Source organism: Amblyomma mixtum, chromosome 3 (genome assembly GCF_055824585.1).
Source record: "Amblyomma mixtum isolate Tamu chromosome 3, ASM5582458v1, whole genome shotgun sequence".
Classification (NCBI taxonomy): Eukaryota; Metazoa; Arthropoda; class Arachnida; order Ixodida; family Ixodidae; genus Amblyomma; species Amblyomma mixtum.
This window is the reverse complement of record NC_143014.1, coordinates 350,148,419-350,166,705: the sequence shown is the minus strand read 5'-3', so window position 1 is coordinate 350,166,705 and position 18,287 is coordinate 350,148,419. Positions and strand designations below refer to the sequence as shown.

Here is an 18,287-nt window from a genome sequence, read left to right as displayed (position 1 = left end):
CTTGAGACCGCGTTTTTGGAATTGTCAGAGTGACTTCCAACAATCCTGAACTCGCATCCGCGTCCCTGGTGTCATTTGGGGTAGAGCTAATCTGTGCAGCTGGATCGTCGGAGTGCGCGTTCACCGCCTCTAAAACTGGGACGCTGCGTTTCGTCACGATATTTTCTTCAACTGCGATTCCAGCTTCGGAGAAATATGGCTCACTTTTTAATTCTGCCTGGCTGTTTTCTTGACCTGTGCTTGACAGGCAGATGCCTTTACCTTCCAGCATTGGCGGCCTCTCTGCTCCGGACTCGGAGCAGTTCTCATTGGCTGATTCACTGGCTCTTCTACTCTCCTTGATCTTAGAGATCTCGAGCTCTACCTGCTGGCGTCTTGCTTCTATTGCCTTCAAGACATACTTAACATCCTGAGGTTCTTCCTCGCGAAGCGGCGCCTTTCCGCCATTTACTTTTGTAAATTGAGCCTGAAGGTCCGCTAAGCGCGCCTTCGCTAACTCAACCTGGTACCTCACATCGAGTAATGGCCGGCATGGATAACTCTCCATACCGCCGTCTGTACCCCTCAACTGTCCTACCGGCTCGAACACATGCACAGGGTCGTGAACAATGCGACGAAGGAAACTCCCAGTTTCGATGCGTCGATCCGCATTGCCAGCTACTTAGCGTCGGAGTCCACCGCCACTTTCACTGGACGCTGCGATTAGCTGTCGCACGCCGCTGGTCCTGTGCACGTTGTCGTCACTTGCTGCGACCCGCTGGGGACCGTCGAGTTCTCGACGCGTTGCTTTCCTTCACCGGACGCAGTCTCGCGTCGCTGGACTACTGCCGTGGTCCTTGCCGCTCTCTCTCCCTGCAAGTCCCTTCTTGAACGCTGACCTGTTTCTTTGTCGTCGCCTTCTTCCCTGCCTTCAAGTCTTCTTCCTGCGCTGTCTTCCGATGGCCGCAGGGTCCTCGTGGACTGCGCTAGTAAGGTTCGGGTTCTCTATTTTCCTTCCTCGCACCAGAGGTGCCCCGCCAGAGACGGTTTGTTCACTTGAAAACTGAAACGTTATCTTCGCACCAGGGGTGCCCCGTCAGAGACGGTCTTACAATGAGATGAGACGCAGGGAAACTTAAAGATTTATATACAGATATTTACAGCATATTCATGTTAAGGCACTAGAGACAAATTAAACAGCAAAGGACAAACAACAAAAAGGCGGAACTGGCTAAAACTGGGGGAGGCCCCTGCTCGGCATAGCCGAAGGTGCATAGCATCTCACCTTAGCGCAGAACCCCGCTTTCAGCCCGGGGCCCGGTTTTAAAGCCCTAAAGGCCCACATTTGGTAGCTTCCAATCATATTGCCCTCTTAACATGATTGGCTCTTCAAGGGCATGTCCAGCCCTCCGGCTTCTACAAGGTAGACCACCCTCTCTACCACAAAATGAAATAAAAAAAAACACAAATATACATTCGTGTCAGCACGTGCGCGAATCGGTACCGCGGGGCGAGGGACACCCGTACTTCCCGGCGCATTTGCGAGCGGTCGCGTTTCGAGAAAGGAGACGCTTCGCTTTGAGCGCCCCAAGCCACGTTCCGATGACCCGGCGTACACTAACGATCCATTACATGCCGCGATTGGGTTTCGAAGCCGCGGCGGCGCGAACAGATCATCTTTGCTGGCCACAGCTCGAGGGCACTGCGCTGTCGCCGCAACCGGTTACGCCTCGCGTTAAACTGCAACAATCTCGCGCTGCACATTGCACATCGCTCTTCATCAACTTCCTCCTGCGGCATGAACAGATCAGATCAGCTTAACCTTGATCAAAGATTAACCAGGGCCTAATATCGTCGCCAGATGGGGCAACAAGCCAGCAAAGCAAAACAATCAGCCATACAGGCTAAACACATGCTTTCGCACGTCCAATCGGCTTAACTGCGTTAAAATCCTACAGCTTATTTCTTGCCTTTGGTTCACAAAATATGTGTCCACAACATCCACCGTAAAAACAAACCAACCTCTAATCCAGTGTGTCATTCACCGCTAGTTGATATGTCCCCAGGTGAGGAACTTAGCTACCGACACTAATTCCTGTTCTAAAAGTTTTCTTCCACGCATATCAGGCGACAGGACCAGCCTTTGTGGACTCATTGCAGCAATTTCGTACCACCAGCCCTTTCAAAATGCGTCGGCTAAACTTGCAAATCTTGTGCCAGAAAAGCTTGCGTGCGCGTTTTTCTACTCCTTTTCCTGCAGTTACCAAAATACATATTAAGATGAATCCCTGTAACGCCTACTGGTCTGGAGGCTAATTTTAAATGAAATAAAATAGAATAACTGCAGGTGGAGCTACCATTCTTCAGTAGGAGAGGGTCGTACGTGGTCGAGACATCGATAAAGTCTCTGTACGGAAAGAAAATGCAGATGCGTGGTGTCGTGAAATTTTGCCAGGCATAAAGATGAGAGCTGTCTCTATCAAACCGCGCCAGACTGAAAACAGACCAGGGCGACTCAGTCACCTGTGAGCAGGGCGCGAGCCTCTGCAGGAGAACAGAAACGTGCTCAGAATAATGTAATTCATCGAGTATTAAGTTATCTTATCAGCTTAGTACAAAACCACATTTTAAGAAAGTTTTAAAAAAGAAGAAAATTCTTTTTAGACCATTACACAATACAGTTCTATCACTGCAGTATAATACCATCATGAGGAAGGCTGGGGAAGAAATTAGAAGCCTCGAGCATTGCAAAGGGGTTTGCCAACAGAACGACAACCTGGAACGCCATAATCATGAAGCCAAATAAAATGAAAATAGTCTGTAAAAAAACGCAAAAGCATCGCATCTTATGGAAATGAAAATAAAGATTTTCACCTGCCTCATCTGCGTATCAGAGGCATTAGATTGCTCCGCACCAGACATGGGCACTCTCACGAGTGCAGGCCGCCTTGAGGACGTCCGTATCCCCATCTCATAAGCGGTTCAGTTGGGGAGGTGCGGGAGGATTGGCGCAGAAAAATTTGTGAGGGCGAGAGTGAGAGAGGGCACGATGCACGGCTTGAGGGTGAGGGTGTGTCACGAAATTGGTTCCTGCCCCGGCCATTTGTTAAGTTCTCCGTCCGGGCTGCAGCCGATTCTAGAACACGCGTGGATGACGACTAAAGCAAAATCAGAAAACAAGAGGTATCTAAAGTCGAGCTTGGGGACGAACGCTTTTGTTGAACACTTCTGCCACCCCGCTGCAGGCATCTTTCGCGGCTGCACTCCCGAGCATAAGATAAACCTAGTGTGGGTACCCGCACACGCGGGAAATTATGGAAACAAACGGGTCGACCGAGTAGCCCGAGGACTAAACAACTCGGTGGCCGGCCCCACGGACCCCGACGCTCATGCTGAGGATCCCCAGACCTTTGCCGAAATCACCAACTTCCACAGAAAGATAAAACGCCGATTCTCGCCTCCTAATTCCGACTTAAATCGAGCGCAAGCCGCCTTGCTCCGCAGGTTGCAAGGTTCACGAAAGGGGTAGCAAAAAACACATAAAAGGAGCCCGAAAGAAATTGAGCACAGCGCATTGCTTGTTGCCTGGCGCTATGCGGGCTTGAGGCCTCGTTGGTTTTTTAACTGCCGAAGCACGCGCGGAATCTGTTCGGCCGCAGAAGTTTCTTGACACATAGACCATGCTTTCCGAAGGTAACTCCGAAGTTTCAGACGGTAACTCTGCATTTTGCATCGATGCAAGCGCCCTAGCACAGGCGCCACGAAAGACGTAATTACACGACAGCCGCACTTACAGCCAGCGCGACTCGGTCTTTTTTGCCCGCCTGAGAGCAAGGGAGCCTTTGATTCTCACCCTCTGCACCCTCGCACCAAGCGTGCTTGGGAGACGGGCCCGCCACCACTCGGGCCTGCAGCCGCTCTGCGACCGTGTGCGGTGGCCTGTATATTTTTGACGGGGGCTGTACATGGTTGAGCAGAGTAACAAAGTTTCAAATATCTTCGTTGAAAGAGATGACCAGAAGAGGCGGTTTGTTTTGCCTGCACATCTGAAGGAGGGCTGCCCTGCACCACTCCATGATCTCGTCGTTGCCTCCTCCTTCCGGCTGTTTTTTCTTTAGACGTAACCGTAGCAACAGACACGACCGAACCTACGTCAGGGATGTAACTCTGCCCTTCTGTAATGCATACAACCCGATTTAAGAGGTCCAAATAAAAAAATTCAGAGTAAAAAATTTCGCCAGAAGTTTTCTGTACAGCAGTGACAAGTATAGCCCATATAACTGTGCCGTGGTGGAGAACTGGAAGTTATTGTTGGTGGTTCGAAGGATGCTGCCTAGTGAATGTATTTCTTCTGAAGTCAGTGATACGGGGCATGAGGTTGTCACCGTCAGAAACGACGGTTAGTCGAATGATGGCCTTCTTTTCCGGCGAATTTTCCGGCACAAGACATGACGGAGATGAGGCCGACGTTTTCCACTTTAAGGAACTGGTCTCTCTAAGTGCAGTGAAAAAACCGCAGTGGTAAAGATGGACTAGCATGTCCCATCTGGTGCGGCGTTTTGCTATATTATCTTGGGAAATGAAATACCGACTGCTTGTGTCAGCCTAGTCCGCAGCTTGGCATGCAGTTCTCACCCAAAGAAAACAGAGGAATGGGCGATTTAAGGCATGAGTGCTGGCTCATGGTTCCACACATTTTCCTTATTATGCACTTTTTGGGGGTAATTCCGAAGCAGTGCATAGCTGGTATATAAAATTCATTGCGTCGGACAGCAATCATCATTTCTTTGGATTTGGGCTAAGTAGCAACCTCTTATAGACGAGAATAATTTCCTTTCCAACGGCTATCAGGAAATTGAAGAGTTTCAAGAAAAGAAAAGCAACTGTTATCGCAATTCTACAACAGCTGCATTAAAAGCATTGTGTTGCAAAAAGGAGGCGAAGGTATGTATAATAACATAATAGACTCTATGAGCCATAAGAAAAAAGTTGGAGGTTAACAAATGCTCTGACTGCAGTAGACTAGGCCGCGTGTTTCAAATTAATCAATATAAATATTTCTTTTAAAAAGAGTGAAAAATGCTGTGCTTTCCTCCGTTGATCGAAACTCTATCCGCTACGGGTCAATATCCACCTTGTGAGGTCAAGGCCATAGTGTCCCCCTTTTTTTATTGCACAGACAAGTCACACAAAGGACCTAGTGGCATCTTTTTTTTTATTAAGAAACCAGCTTCATGATTCTCGGACCAGACAAAGTTGTCACGCAGACTTGCGCCGCTTGTTTGCTGGCGAGTGCGCTTGTCTGGACCTCTTGGTGGATGACGCCAAAGCTTTCGTGTGGTTTACAGCCACAAACCAAGTGTTGGCGACGGCTTGGCGAACGACTGTGTGCTTCAAGATGTGGCCGTAGTTGTCCACATTGGCGATGTTGATCTGAAGGAAGTACTTCACGCCGACCATGAGGGTTATGGGTTTCTTGGAGATGCCGTCGGAGGCGAAAAGCTTCAGCTTGGAGAATGACAATTGTTTACCGTTCCAGGAAGTGCCTGGTCGGGGCGATTCTGGGTGCATGTACTCGCCAGCGCATACACCAGAGTCTTGGATGAAACTGATCCAGACCACGTACTGCAACTCGTCCTGCAGGCTACTGAAGCGGACGGTCGGAGCTGGCTTCATCAACCTTCCTTGTGGGCTGATCCGAATCTCCATCTTTGGCAAAAACTGGGCCTTGTTGACGAGTGTAACTTTCGGAACCCTCAAAGCAGGTCCGAGTGGTACGCTGCTCACGCCGCCTACAGAGACAACTTGCTCCTCATGATCAGCGTCCACGTCGTCGTCGGCGCCTTCGTCGGCCTTCGAGCACGACGGCTGCGGCGGAGCCTCGTTCTGGTACCCCTCGATGTTGGGGCGCGCCGCGGGTGAAACTTCGCCGACGACGCCGACTGCCTCAGAATCTCTGCCTTGATCTTCGTCATTGGTGTCGCTGGTATAATCGCTGTTTCTGCTGTTGGTACTGCAGCTGTCGTCGCTCTCGCTAGAGCTTCTGTAGAGGTCGCATAGCCTCAGTAGGTCGGCATAAACTTTACTCATAGTCTTCTTGGTATCGTAGTCTCTAGGGGTGGTATTCTGCCGGTGTCGCCTTTTGCGACATGTCGCATATGGGCGGGGCCTAAAAAAGTGCTTACAGATGCTCGAAGAAACGGAAAAAGCCGCCGGCACTTTCGTCTGCGGTGCATTCATTCACTCCGAGAAGCGACAATTTACCACTGCTGATTCACTAGCAGCAGTAGTTTAGTATCTTTTATAGCAAGAATATTTGCCATCACATGACGTCTAATGTTCAAAAAAACATTTGCAAATTTAATATAAACTCGCTTTACTTCATTTAAGTCTATAAAACACCGCGAAAAAGCTCCAAATCAATTTTTCTTTCGTTCCGGACGGTTGTGCTAGGTTTCGGCTGCGTTTCGGGCAGTTGCAGACGGTAGCAGTGTAGCTGGAGGTCCCATTAGGCTTGCGCGCTCCAGAATCGAGAGGGAATCTAAAAAACTAGGCTGAATTGCAGCTTAAACTTTATCGTCGAAGCAAGGTAAGTCATAGCGAAAAGTAACAACACCAGTAGTTGCCGGTAAACATGCCGACCGGAATCGCAAGGACTGCTGAATTGGCTGAAGCGGGCGGCTCTCGCTTGAAAGGACGTCGCCATGTTTTCACGCCAAGGGCGCAAAAGCCGCAACTGCCGATTGCGTTCGTACGCTAACGGTAGCCCGTCGCCCGCGCGAATCGCTTCAGCGCATTCCGTTGTTCGACTAAGCGTAGTAAATTGGGGCGACGTCACGATGACGTAGCAGGAAGGCGGGTCCGTGTCGCCACGCCGCCGTCACCGCGGCTCGAGCCAATCAGCGAAGAGCGAATGCGACATGTCGCAAAAGGCGACACTGGGAGAATACCACCCCAGGCCTGCCCCCTGTTCCGGCAAAGGACCCAGTACAGCCTGACGCTGATGACGCCATGTTCGAGAACTCACAAGAGGTGCAGCACTGAAGCTGTTGCCGACGCCGGAGTAGTGACTTACACTCCGAGTATTCTGTGGCGCGTCTGGTATCTCGGACGCAGGGCGCTCGTAATCAAACTGCGAGGTGCGGCTGCCTTGGTGCCTCGGGAATGGCGTTCGTTCAGCGCCGGACGTCGTCGTTCTCTTCTGGTGCCCATAACATGGCTCAATTTTTATGCCGAAGGGGAGGTGCGTGTCACATGCTTTTCCACTCTGACGCCATTAATCCTCTTTCGAGTGGAACATGTCTACTCTTTATTTTCTTGTTTTCGCCGAGGACCTGCTCCGTGAATTCCAAAGCAATGTCATGTGACCGCGTACAAGACCACCGCACCGCTGCTGAAAAAGGTTTAAGGTGGGGTTAGAGTGTGTTTTGTTGATATATTCGATTTTGAGATTTTTCGGTCATCTGATCCAGAATTTCTACATTCCAGAAAATATATTACAATTGGGTATTGGTTAATTTAAAAAAAAAGAAATGTTTGCGCACTTCTTCGTTACGTCAGCCGAAAAGGCGCGTGAGCCTAAACGTGTTCGCTTCGTTTCGTATACTAGCAAGAATTTGACGTTCTGGGATTTTTATCATATCTCAGGTATTTCGTTTCATCTTGTAAGTTGGCCTTTTTCGTCGTATATTTTTCAGCGACTAGGGCCTCTTATGTAGCTCTTCTGTTAAAGAAAATTCTGATCAATAAAACGATTGATTGATGGATTTTAACATCCCAAAGCGACCCAGGCAATGAGTGACGCCGTAGTCGAGGGCTTCGGAATATTCGACCACCTTGCGTTTTTGAACAAGCACAGACATCACAGAGTACAAGGACCTCCGGCATTTCAACTCCATCCAAATGCTATCGCCGCAGCCGGGATCAAGCCCGCGTCTTTCGGGTCAGCACCCTAGCATCATAACAACTCAGCCAGCGCGAAGTCTCTGATGAATAAAAGGGATTTTAGAGACTTTATTGGAGTTTTTTTCTTAAGGGCACCTTCGGTGGTTAGTGTACCTTTTTATCGGGAACTGTAAGGCATTAGCAAACAAAATTTCTCACAGCTACTAATTAATGTTATTTACTCCACTGGAACCAGAATCAATAGCCTAGGTGCATTTGTGTTTTAACAAATGTGGTTTTTTATTGGAAGCGCATAATTTTAGTTCAATTTGTGCAAAGCGTTGGTAGTTACTTTCGTACAAAATTGCAGCAATCTACAAATAGTTGATGCTGAGTAAAACGTCCAAGTTCTCTGTTCGGCAATTTTTCTCCCTGATGTTCCTAGAAAAAATTTTCTTGAGAAATTGTTAAAAAACCATTGGTCAATGTTGAGAATTCGCGTTGGAATTCCATTGTTTTTTCCTTGAAGAAACATTGAGAATGCATTGAGAACTCTTTAATATTAGCCACTGAAATACTGTTGGAATTCTATTGAGTACTGTTGAGTGAAAATTTTATTGTTTTACCATTGATATTTTCTTGAGCTGTATTGAGAACTGGTACTGAAATACCGTTGGAAATTTACTGAAATTTGGTTGTGTTAAAATTTTGCTTATATTCTATTGGGCGTTCTTTAAAGCATGTTGGTACGTCCTGAAATGGGTTTGGAATGGTTATACAATGAAGTGCTTCGAAGCAATAGCACATGCATATAAATATCCTAGTAAGGACTGGAGCTGGCTAAAAAAATTGGAAACGTTTTGGGTAAAGAGCCTGTTGCGGGTGCGTAGAAGGCAGTAATTATCCTTGGAAAAATCTATCTTTTTAAGAAAAAAACATTTCCACTCACTGCGCTGCCTGCATTCGGAACAACAAAACTCCATGTTTTCTCTAGATGAAGACTAATGTGCATTAGGCACATTAGAGAAGAACAGGCAAAGTGGTGTGAGGTCAGATGCTACCTTTATTGCAGGTGGTAATAGATTATGATTACATAGGCCTCAGGTCCCTGGCCAGGAGCGAGGACAGGCTGTTTTTAAACATACGCCACATTTGCTGTAGGGTGCTTGGCCCAGACGTAGCCTGAAAAAAAAACCAAATGACAGATACACATCAGTCCAAGAATCAAAGCAACACTGTAAATCACTGCAAGAAATACTGCAGAAAATACAATTATGACCCCAAAATACAGCTGGGGTATTTGGTTATCTATGTGAATTACGGCATGAATAAGGTTGGTGGAAAAATGCCTCAAGCAGTTATTTTTCAAGTGCACATACCTCTCACAGTGTGCATGAACTATACTCACAGTACTGCTTCAAACCAATGAATTAAAATGTTAGCATTAACTCTGCTCGCAATGCATCATAGACTTTACTACACCAGTGAGAACAGCAGGTCATGCAGGAGCAAGGCAAACAGCAGCGCAACAAGTTAATACTGCAAAAAGATTGCGTAATGGCTTAAACATTATTCAAGGCATACTGGCTATAGTAAAACCATTTCAGCTCGATGAAAATGGTGCAATAGCATTGTTTTCATAACGATAAGCTCCGAAGGCAATGCTGCAATGGACAGATCGTAAGCGTTTGAACAGGTTTCCGCCAGGGATTGAGTTTTCCGTGACCAACTGCAAACTTGCTGATATAACAGCTCATTCTTATGTGCGTCTTCCAGGAGGGAGTTGTGAACAAGCATCGTGCTAAATAATAATGGTTGTGCCTAACACAAGTATTTGTTTGTTTTTTTAACCAACGCATAATCCCTGCTAAGGCAGCCCTGAAACCATTAGAAAACAAAAACTCAAACAAAATTATATAATCCCCGCAGGGGCGTCTTATTCATGCAGACGATGGTGAGTTGCGACACCACGGGTACCTGAGCATCCGCAGGGACATCCCCGCAGGGGGATGATGGTGAACATGTGTGCCACCACGGACCCGAGCACCCGCCCTTAGCCGTGCGTGGCATCGCCGTGTCCGGGGAAAAGGGGATTCTGGTGGTTGAGCCAATGCCGAGCGTTTGGACCCTTAAGGCCCCTCGGCGGAGGCAACACACCACTTTGGCCCCAGCTTCCTGTAGACGGCACCTCCGGCCTGACCCGACCGGGGGAAATCGGCAGTCGCTTTTTCCTGTTCTCCTCTCCATCTTTCACTCTCCTATCTCTTTCCTACAACCCTCCTGTCTCCTCCTATTTCCCCAGTTTTTTTTCTCTTTTCATAGGCGGCTAGGGTTAACCTTGTGTGGCCAACTGCCCTGAGTTGCGTCATATTTGGTTATAGTTGAGGTGTACAGCTGGCGTGGGCTGGACTTGCTTGCAAGTTCCTGTCCCGTCCCCTTGTTGGGCTCCATGGTGGGTGGCTGGCATCATGCCCCAAAAAACCTGAATTTTTATGGCTCCTCCTTTTTCCAAACCAGATCGCTCTCTCAAGAGAGGGCGGAACGAAGCAGCAGACTTTTTTTTTTAAAAAAAGAAAACAGCATTCACCAAATTTTACGTAATCCACAGCGAAATAGCTGAAAAACAAGCTAGAATTCTATCCCCGTTCCTTGTGTCAAGAAGCTTAACAGATGCCTTGGGCCCTGCCTATAAGGTATCGAAAATAGGCAGTGGAGACTTATTGCTAGAACTGCGTGACAGTGTCCAGAACTCGAAAATCGCAAACATTGCATCCATTGGAGAACTCCTAGTCTCCATAACAGCACACAGACCCCTGAACACCGTCCGCGGCGTCATCTCTGAAAATGATTTCATGTATCTAACAGAAAAAGAGATGCTGGAAGGTCTCATCGACCAAAACGTCACATATGTGTACAGAATAAAAATCCGGAAAGACAATAAGGAAATAGATACAAAGCACCTGGTTCTCACCTTCAACACAAGTACATTACCTGAAACCATCGAAGTCGGATATCTTAAAGTTAATGTCAGGCACTACATTCCAAACCCCCGAAGATGCTTCAATCGCCAGAGGTTTAGCCACGGCTCACAGAGCTGCCGCGGCCGCAAAACGTGCGCAAAATGCGCATTGAAGGAACATGTTTCAGAGAACTGCGATGACACTGCGCTACACTGTGCAAATTGTGAAGGAGAGCGAGCACGTTGCCTACTCAAGGTCGTGCCCATCCTGGAAGAAGGAGAAAGAAATCATAACCATAAAAACAAAGAAAAACATCAGCTTTGGAGAAGAACGAAAACGATACGCAAAGACGCAGGGCATTTTCTCCTTCAGCGCAAAAATGAACTTCTCCGATGTGGTGCGTGGGCGCGGCACACCACACCGGCCGACGGCACCTGCCCAGCTCACACACAGTGAGCCTGAGGCAGGGCCATCCGCGCCTCTGGCAGAAGCAGTGAAAAGTGCTATGCCACCCCCGAAAAAGAGCCCGCCGGCTACGACGTCGGCAGCTCGCCAGGCTTCCCCCATTCGGGAGAAGCCCAACCCTCTTCCCGCGGGTTCTCCGCGGAATTCCAGAGCCTCTACTGAGGCGATGGACACACTTCCGAGCTCACCTCCGCTGCAGCGGCGGCGAAGCTCTCTAGAACGAAAAAAAGAAAAAAGTTTCTAGCTCATCCCACAAACCACCATGGCGTTCCTAATCCACTGGAACTGCCGTGGACTAATAACCAACTATAGCGATGTAACAGACCTTTTAAATTCACTGTAGCCTGTGGCATTGTGCCTGCAGGAGACAAACTTGGGGCCTCTGCAAAAACATGTTTTAAAAAAGTACAAAGTATTCAGAAAAGACCGAGAGCAGGCGAGTAGGCTCTCTGGAGGAGTTTCTATTATTGTCAACAGTGGTGTTGCAACATATGAAATTGGACTGCAAACAAAATATGAAGCAGTTGCAGTCACTGTTCTTGATTACAAAACAATAACAATATGCTCTATATCTTCCACCACACCTCACTGTAACACTTCATGATTTAGAGGCACTTTTTAAACAGCTACCAGAGCCATATCTGGTAGTAGGAGATTTTAATGCACATTTCTCTTTTTGGGGGAGCGATCAAACAGGCAGCCGAGGGCGTATTTTAGAAGATTTTATTTTGTGCAGTAACGTCTGCCTGCTCAACACAGGGAAACCAACATACTGCTCTCCGAGTTCAGGAAAAATGAGCTGCCTAGATTTATCTTTTACCTACCCATCTGTTCTTACTGATTTTAAATGAGACGCCCTCGATAACCCTTACGGAAGCGATCACCTTCCTCTATTAATTAGTCTATTATCATCACCAATAGTCATCCCGAGCAAACCACGTCGCTGGAAGCTACACTTAGCAGATTGGGCGCTGTTTAAAGACGTGGTCAATCTCGAGGACATCTTTTCGGATGAGCTTAGTGTCGATGAACTGAATGAAAGGTCCACAACATGTATTATTACTGCTGCGCACCAATGTATTCGCCAATCCTCAGGAGTCGTACAACATAAACATAAATTCTGGTACACACAAGAATGTAAGGAGGCAAAAAAGAAACAAAACAAAGCCTGGGGGACATTTCGAAGATACCCAACGCATCAGCATCTTGTAAATTTTAAAAAGGCGAAAGCCAATGCGCGCCGCATCCGCCGTGATGCCGAGAAGACCTCCTGGAAAAACTACGTATCATCTATCAATAGTTCAATTACATCAAAAAAGATGTGGGACCAGGTGCACAAATTAGAAGGCAAATTCTCTCCCTTTACAGTACCATTTCTAACAGCCCCTGGAACACAAACAAGTGTAGATGAACAGGCTGACATACTAGGACAACATTTCTCTGACGTTTAAAGCTCTTCACACTACACACAGTCATTCTTAAAACACAAAAACACAACTGAAAAGCAGAAACTTCCAACGACTGGCAGTACAAACGAAACATACAATACATTATTTACAATTCAGGAGATCCAAAACGTACTGTCCTCCGGTAAACAGACAGCACCTGGCCGGGATGATGTACATTATGAAATGCTTGCCCACCTGTTCGAAGCTGCTGTAGGGGCACTTCTGCAATTTTTCAACAAGATATGGGTGTGCGGAAAGATGCCGGAGGCTTGGAAAAAAGCAGTTATTGTACCGTTCTTAAAACCTGGAAAGCCGCCCACCTCCCCTAATAGTTACAGGCCCATAGCGCTTACAAGTTGTATAGCAAAATCATTTGAAAGTGTGCTCAACGTTAGGCTAATTCTGGAATCACGTGAACTCCTTGACATCCACCAGTGCGGATTTAAAAAAGGATGTTCGACAACTGACCATCTCGTACGCTTAGAAAACACAGTCCGAGAGGCGTTCATACACCAACAACACTGTCTGGCAGTCTTCTTTGACATTGAGAAAGCATACGATACCACATGGAGATATGGGATTCTACGCGACTTAGCAGATCTTGGCATCCGGGGTAAGATGTTGAACTGCCTGAAGGATTTCCTGTCAGACCGGTCTTTTAAGGTGCGTCTGGGTGCAACCCTTTCGAAGAGCTTTGTCCAGGAGAATGGGGTACCGCAGGGCTGTATCCTAAGTACCACTCTTTTTGTCGTGAAAATGAATTCCATAGCGAAAATAATTCCCAACTCCATTATGTATTCCGTGTATGTCGACGACCTTCAGATTGCTTGCACGTCCTCCAGCCTGTCAACGTGTGAGAGGCAGGTACAACTCACATTAAACAGGCTAGCAATCTGGGCAGACAAAATGGGTTCAAGTTGTCTCCACAGAAAACAGTGGCTGTTGCTTTCTCGCTTAACAGAGGCTTACATATCGATCCGAACTTACACCTAAATGGAGCCACACTACCGGTAAAACAAGAGCATAAATTTTTAGGAATAACATTTGATAAAAAACTTACATTTTTGCCGCACATAACTTGAAAGTAAAGGCCTCCCGTGCAATGAATATCCGTAAAGTACTCTCAAGGAAACGCTGGGGACCTGACAGAGCATGCCTCCTTCATATCGACCGTTCTCTAGTGCGCTCATGTCTAGATTATGGGAGTATAGTGTACGGCTCGGCAAGGCCTTCATATCTAAAAAGATTAGATCCAGTTCATAATCTAGGTCTCCGCCTTTCTTGTGGAGCATACAGAACGTCTCCAGTAATGAGCCTTCTTGTTGAAGCAAATGAGCCATCACTAGAAGATAGAAGAAAAGCACTTACATGTGCATACATTCTGAGAATTAGGTCGCGAACAAGACACGTGTGTTATTCAATCGTCACAGCGTGCCCGTCTCGAATAATATTTACAAATAAGCCCCAAGCAACCAGGCCTTTGCTAATGCGGTTTGAGGAGATCTGCCGAGAACTTGACTTATCAGAAACATTAGCAAATGTTGCAGAACGTTGCGACGCATTCGCCCCTTGGTACAGTTTTCCGTCGGTCTGTGATATAAGTCTTACACAGTTCCACAAGAGACAAACTCCAGCAGAACACATGATACAAGAGTTCCTTACACTAAAGGAAAAATATGATAGCTACACCGAGTTCTACACAGACGGATCGAAAACTACAGGTTATCTAGGAAGTGCAGTAGTGGAAGGGAACTGGGAAAAAATAGTAAGGCTTCCTCAGTGTGCATCGGTTTTTACAGCAGAGTGTTATGCTGTGTTTCTTGCTTCGGAGAAAATAATAAGCAAGAACATCGAAAACAGTATTATCTACACAGACTCTCTCAGTGTACTGAAAGCACTACAGTCCAGAAATGCAGTCATGCCATCACTAGGTACTGCCATACACAACATAACAAGGATCATAACACAAGGACATAACAGAAAATTATTTTGGGTTCCAAGCCATGTTGGAATTGATGGTAACGAGAGAGCGGACGCATGCGCTGCTCAAGCCCGCAACAAGGAAATACAGAAAATAAGCATGCCACATTATGATTGTATGAAGCTAGTTCAGAGCAGACAGAGGAACAAATGGCAGAGCATATGGAATAGTCAGATAAATAACAAGCTACACTTAATAAAAGCAATATTAGGAGAATGGAAATCATGCACACATCAGGAACTCTTTATTGAAGTTATTTTATGTCGTTTACGTATTGGACACACACACCTTACCCACAACTCTCTACTAACAAAACAAGACAAACCCACCTGTGAAAAATGCGGAGATGAACTCACAGTAACTCACATCTTGATCTCATGCATAGAACTTGAAACACTCAGAAAAGAGTTTTTTACCCCGTTTTACAACCAACACATCCATTTTCATCCGTCATTGATTTTAGGTGAAGAAGCTCTTAGTGATAAGTCAAGCGTTTTTAACTTTTTAAAAGAAGCCAATGAACTCTCGAAACTCTGAATAATGGTCAGTTTTTTACAACTTGCGAATTTTTTTTCGAACCACACCTCAGCCACCCTCTCGTCGTGAGAAGGCGGCTGAGGTCACTATTCCATCGGTTGGGGACCTCAAGACCCTTGCACAGCCAAGGATGTCTGCTGAGGTTACCGACCCTTTTTAAAGCATTTATCACAAGTCTCTTCTAAAATTTTGTCTTATATTTTTGCTAGGTTGCACGAATTAACTTTTAGGCCCTTTACACCGCCGTTCATTTAGAGTTTTGTATAATATCTATTTAAAACAATTTTCTATACCCTGAGCTTGGCGCATGATAGCCTTAGTCGCTTATGCGCCATAAACTCAACTCAACTCAACTCAAAATTATATAACTTGAAGCAGCATATTGCGTGATCAACACAGGGCAAATATGAACTTCTCGTTCTACTCTCAGTGGCATCAGTAAAGCTTGTAGAAGAAAAAAGTCCTGTCTCGATTCTTGGTGTGCTAAACTCTAGCAATCACTTTTCAGAAACACAAGTACTCACTTATGACTGCACTGAGCCGGACAGGGTCGAGCCCGTCTTCCTGCCCTTTTGAGGTCTTCCCTCGAAACAAGGAGCGCCCCTGCAGTTCCTCAGGCGGGAAGGCGTGCCGCAAAAGCGCCCTTGGCAATATTCCCGGTCCACCTTGGCACATATTTAGTTGTTGCAGCACACTTTCTTCGACAAGGACGCCGCCACCTATGTCGACCTGCACACACAAACTGATATTGTTTCAGCCTGAAAACAGAAGCACCGTTAAGTAATAAAATTTAATGAGCTGAATCAGTTTTGTGAAAACCAAAGAAACTATCTCACATATTTCCTGGGAACAACCTATCAGTTTTGCATAGTTTGATATTTCCCTTTAGTGCCCCTTTTAACTTTCAGTGTAGCATAGAGTTTCTTACTATTACCTAGAGGGAAAGCTGGGGGCGCTGCACTTCAGCCACCATGGACGCTCAAAGCATCATGGGGCTGTGAGCTACTTGTTGCGGCACAGTCGTAATTTATCGCGAACACGGAGTGGCTTTACTAAAACGTTTCACTCCGAAAACGCTGTTTGTGTGTGCGCAGACGACTTTCGCGCGAGCGCAGTGTGCAAAACCCATAGTAGTGAAAATGCGACGACACAAGACGCCAATAAAAGGTTTCACTTTTCTGAAATGCCATTAAAAACCTCTTATAGTGTTTAAGCAACAAAATTTTTTTTAACATATTTACTTTTAAAAGTGCGCCTGTTAATTACGAAATATTAGTTTTTGTAGAGTTCATTACTTGGCCAATAGGAGAGCTAGCCATCCCTTATTTTGGGCGAACTTTGCACTTAAATGCTTTTCTGCTCGTTTGTTTCAATTTACAGACAGGATGTGAATGTTAAGACATTTTTGATTATCGAATAGCGTTTATTTTAGCGTTATTTTTTGGCCAAAAGTTGTAGTTCTGCAGTCGGTAGCTCACCGCCCCATGATGCTTTGAGCGCCCATGGTGGCTGAAGAGGTCTCGAGGGCCCTCCATGCAAACTCCCATAGACGGGCTGCCAGCTTTCCCTCTAGGTAATAGCAAGAAACTCTATGCAGTGTAGTGCTTCAGGCCTACCGCCCCAGAGCTCGCCACTGCGTGTGTGTAGCCTCTTGCAACCAGGGCTGTCCAAGCAGGTGGGCTGGGCTGGGCGGCGACTGGCAACCTCTCAACCTCTGCCAACTTGGGTCGCACAAGCCGGGAACATCACCTGCCGGGTCAGAGGCACATCGTTGCGCCTACCCCATGGCGCAAGTGGTGGTGGGAGGACCCCCCGGAATATATGAATTTTTCTGAATGCAGGAGGCATGGAGTGGGGTGAGTTGGAGGTGAAGAGAGAACAATAGCTTCACGGTGCGAGCATATCTAATGCGTAATTGGCTTATTAGCCCTGCTAAATCGGCTGTACAGCCGCGTTCTTGCGGCTTTGACCGTGAACAAACAATGCTAGTGGACAATATTCCACGCTTAGCTGAGCTAAACCAACCATCATTTTTTTTCTGCCTCTGAGGAGGCAGTGCAGATAGGAACCTTGCGAATTTTCCCAGCCTGCCATGGCACATGTAGACCTGCATCAACACACGATGACCCCGTTGCCTATTTCAGTCTTCACACGCAAACTAGTCTTGTTTCCGCCTGAAAACAGAATCACTGTTAACAACTACAAGTTCAATAAGCTAGACCAGTTTTGTGAGAACCGAAGGAACTATGTCACGTGTTTCCTGGGAGTAATCTATTTGTCTTGCATAGTTTGATATTTCCCTTTAGTGCACTTTAATATTTTTCTACATCTGAGTCGGTAGTGCAGGTACTACGTACATCTCTGAGCGTATGCTTCGACCTAATTTATAAAGTAATGAAGCCAACAATTCCTGACACCCTAAGCTGTACATACCGTCGCAAAGACTGCGCCAGTGCAAAGAAGCCTTTGCCCTCACTTGAAAGAAAACAACACTCCCTGGTTTTCACAAAAACACCACATTGGGAATGAGCTGCCGAGCTCGATATAGTCATAATATCAAACTGCTTTCGCTCAACTACTTCTAATGTGACCCAAGTATTCAGCTACATACCTTTGCGCATGGAACTACAGGTGCGGCCCGTACCAGTTCTTGCCTGTCCTTCTTGTCCAGCATGCGTTGCAGCCTTTTGACCATCCTTGCAGCATCTAATATATAGAGCAAGAAAATAATGTTTTACAAATGAGCAAACAAGCGATTACTTTGTAACAATGCTATCTTGCTTCAGGTTTAAAGCATATGATTAAGAACGTTTACACATCGACAAAACTAAAAACAAAAATTCTCCACATTATACAATCAGGCCCCATTACTCACGAAGTACCTGACTTGTAATAACAGTCCTGGCTTGTGGGCTTATAATCATTACCGGTGCGAGCTTCGCCTTCAGGTCAATGAACGTTCCAATTACTTGTTTTCGTTTTGTTTGTAATGATGGTGACAAGCAACAGTAGACCATAGCCCTAAATGAATAG

The 18,287-nt window shown here is 46.5% G+C and overlaps 1 protein-coding gene and 1 pseudogene across 1 annotated transcript; both read right to left on the bottom strand.

Annotated features, from left to right (window-relative positions):
* Positions 1-5,238: 5,238 nt before the first annotated feature.
* LOC149356338 (uncharacterized) lies at positions 5,239-6,992 on the bottom strand. The gene is made up of 2 exons (XM_089576313.1): positions 6,979-6,992; positions 5,239-6,118 (listed from the first exon to the last, which is right to left on the bottom strand). Exons 1-2 carry the CDS (start codon positions 6,990-6,992, stop codon positions 5,239-5,241), a joined length of 894 nt encoding a protein of 297 aa, XP_089432439.1.
* A 1,960-nt stretch (positions 6,993-8,952) lies between these two features.
* Positions 8,953-17,949, bottom strand: LOC149356337 (uncharacterized; annotated as a pseudogene).
* Positions 17,950-18,287: the final 338 nt, after the last annotated feature.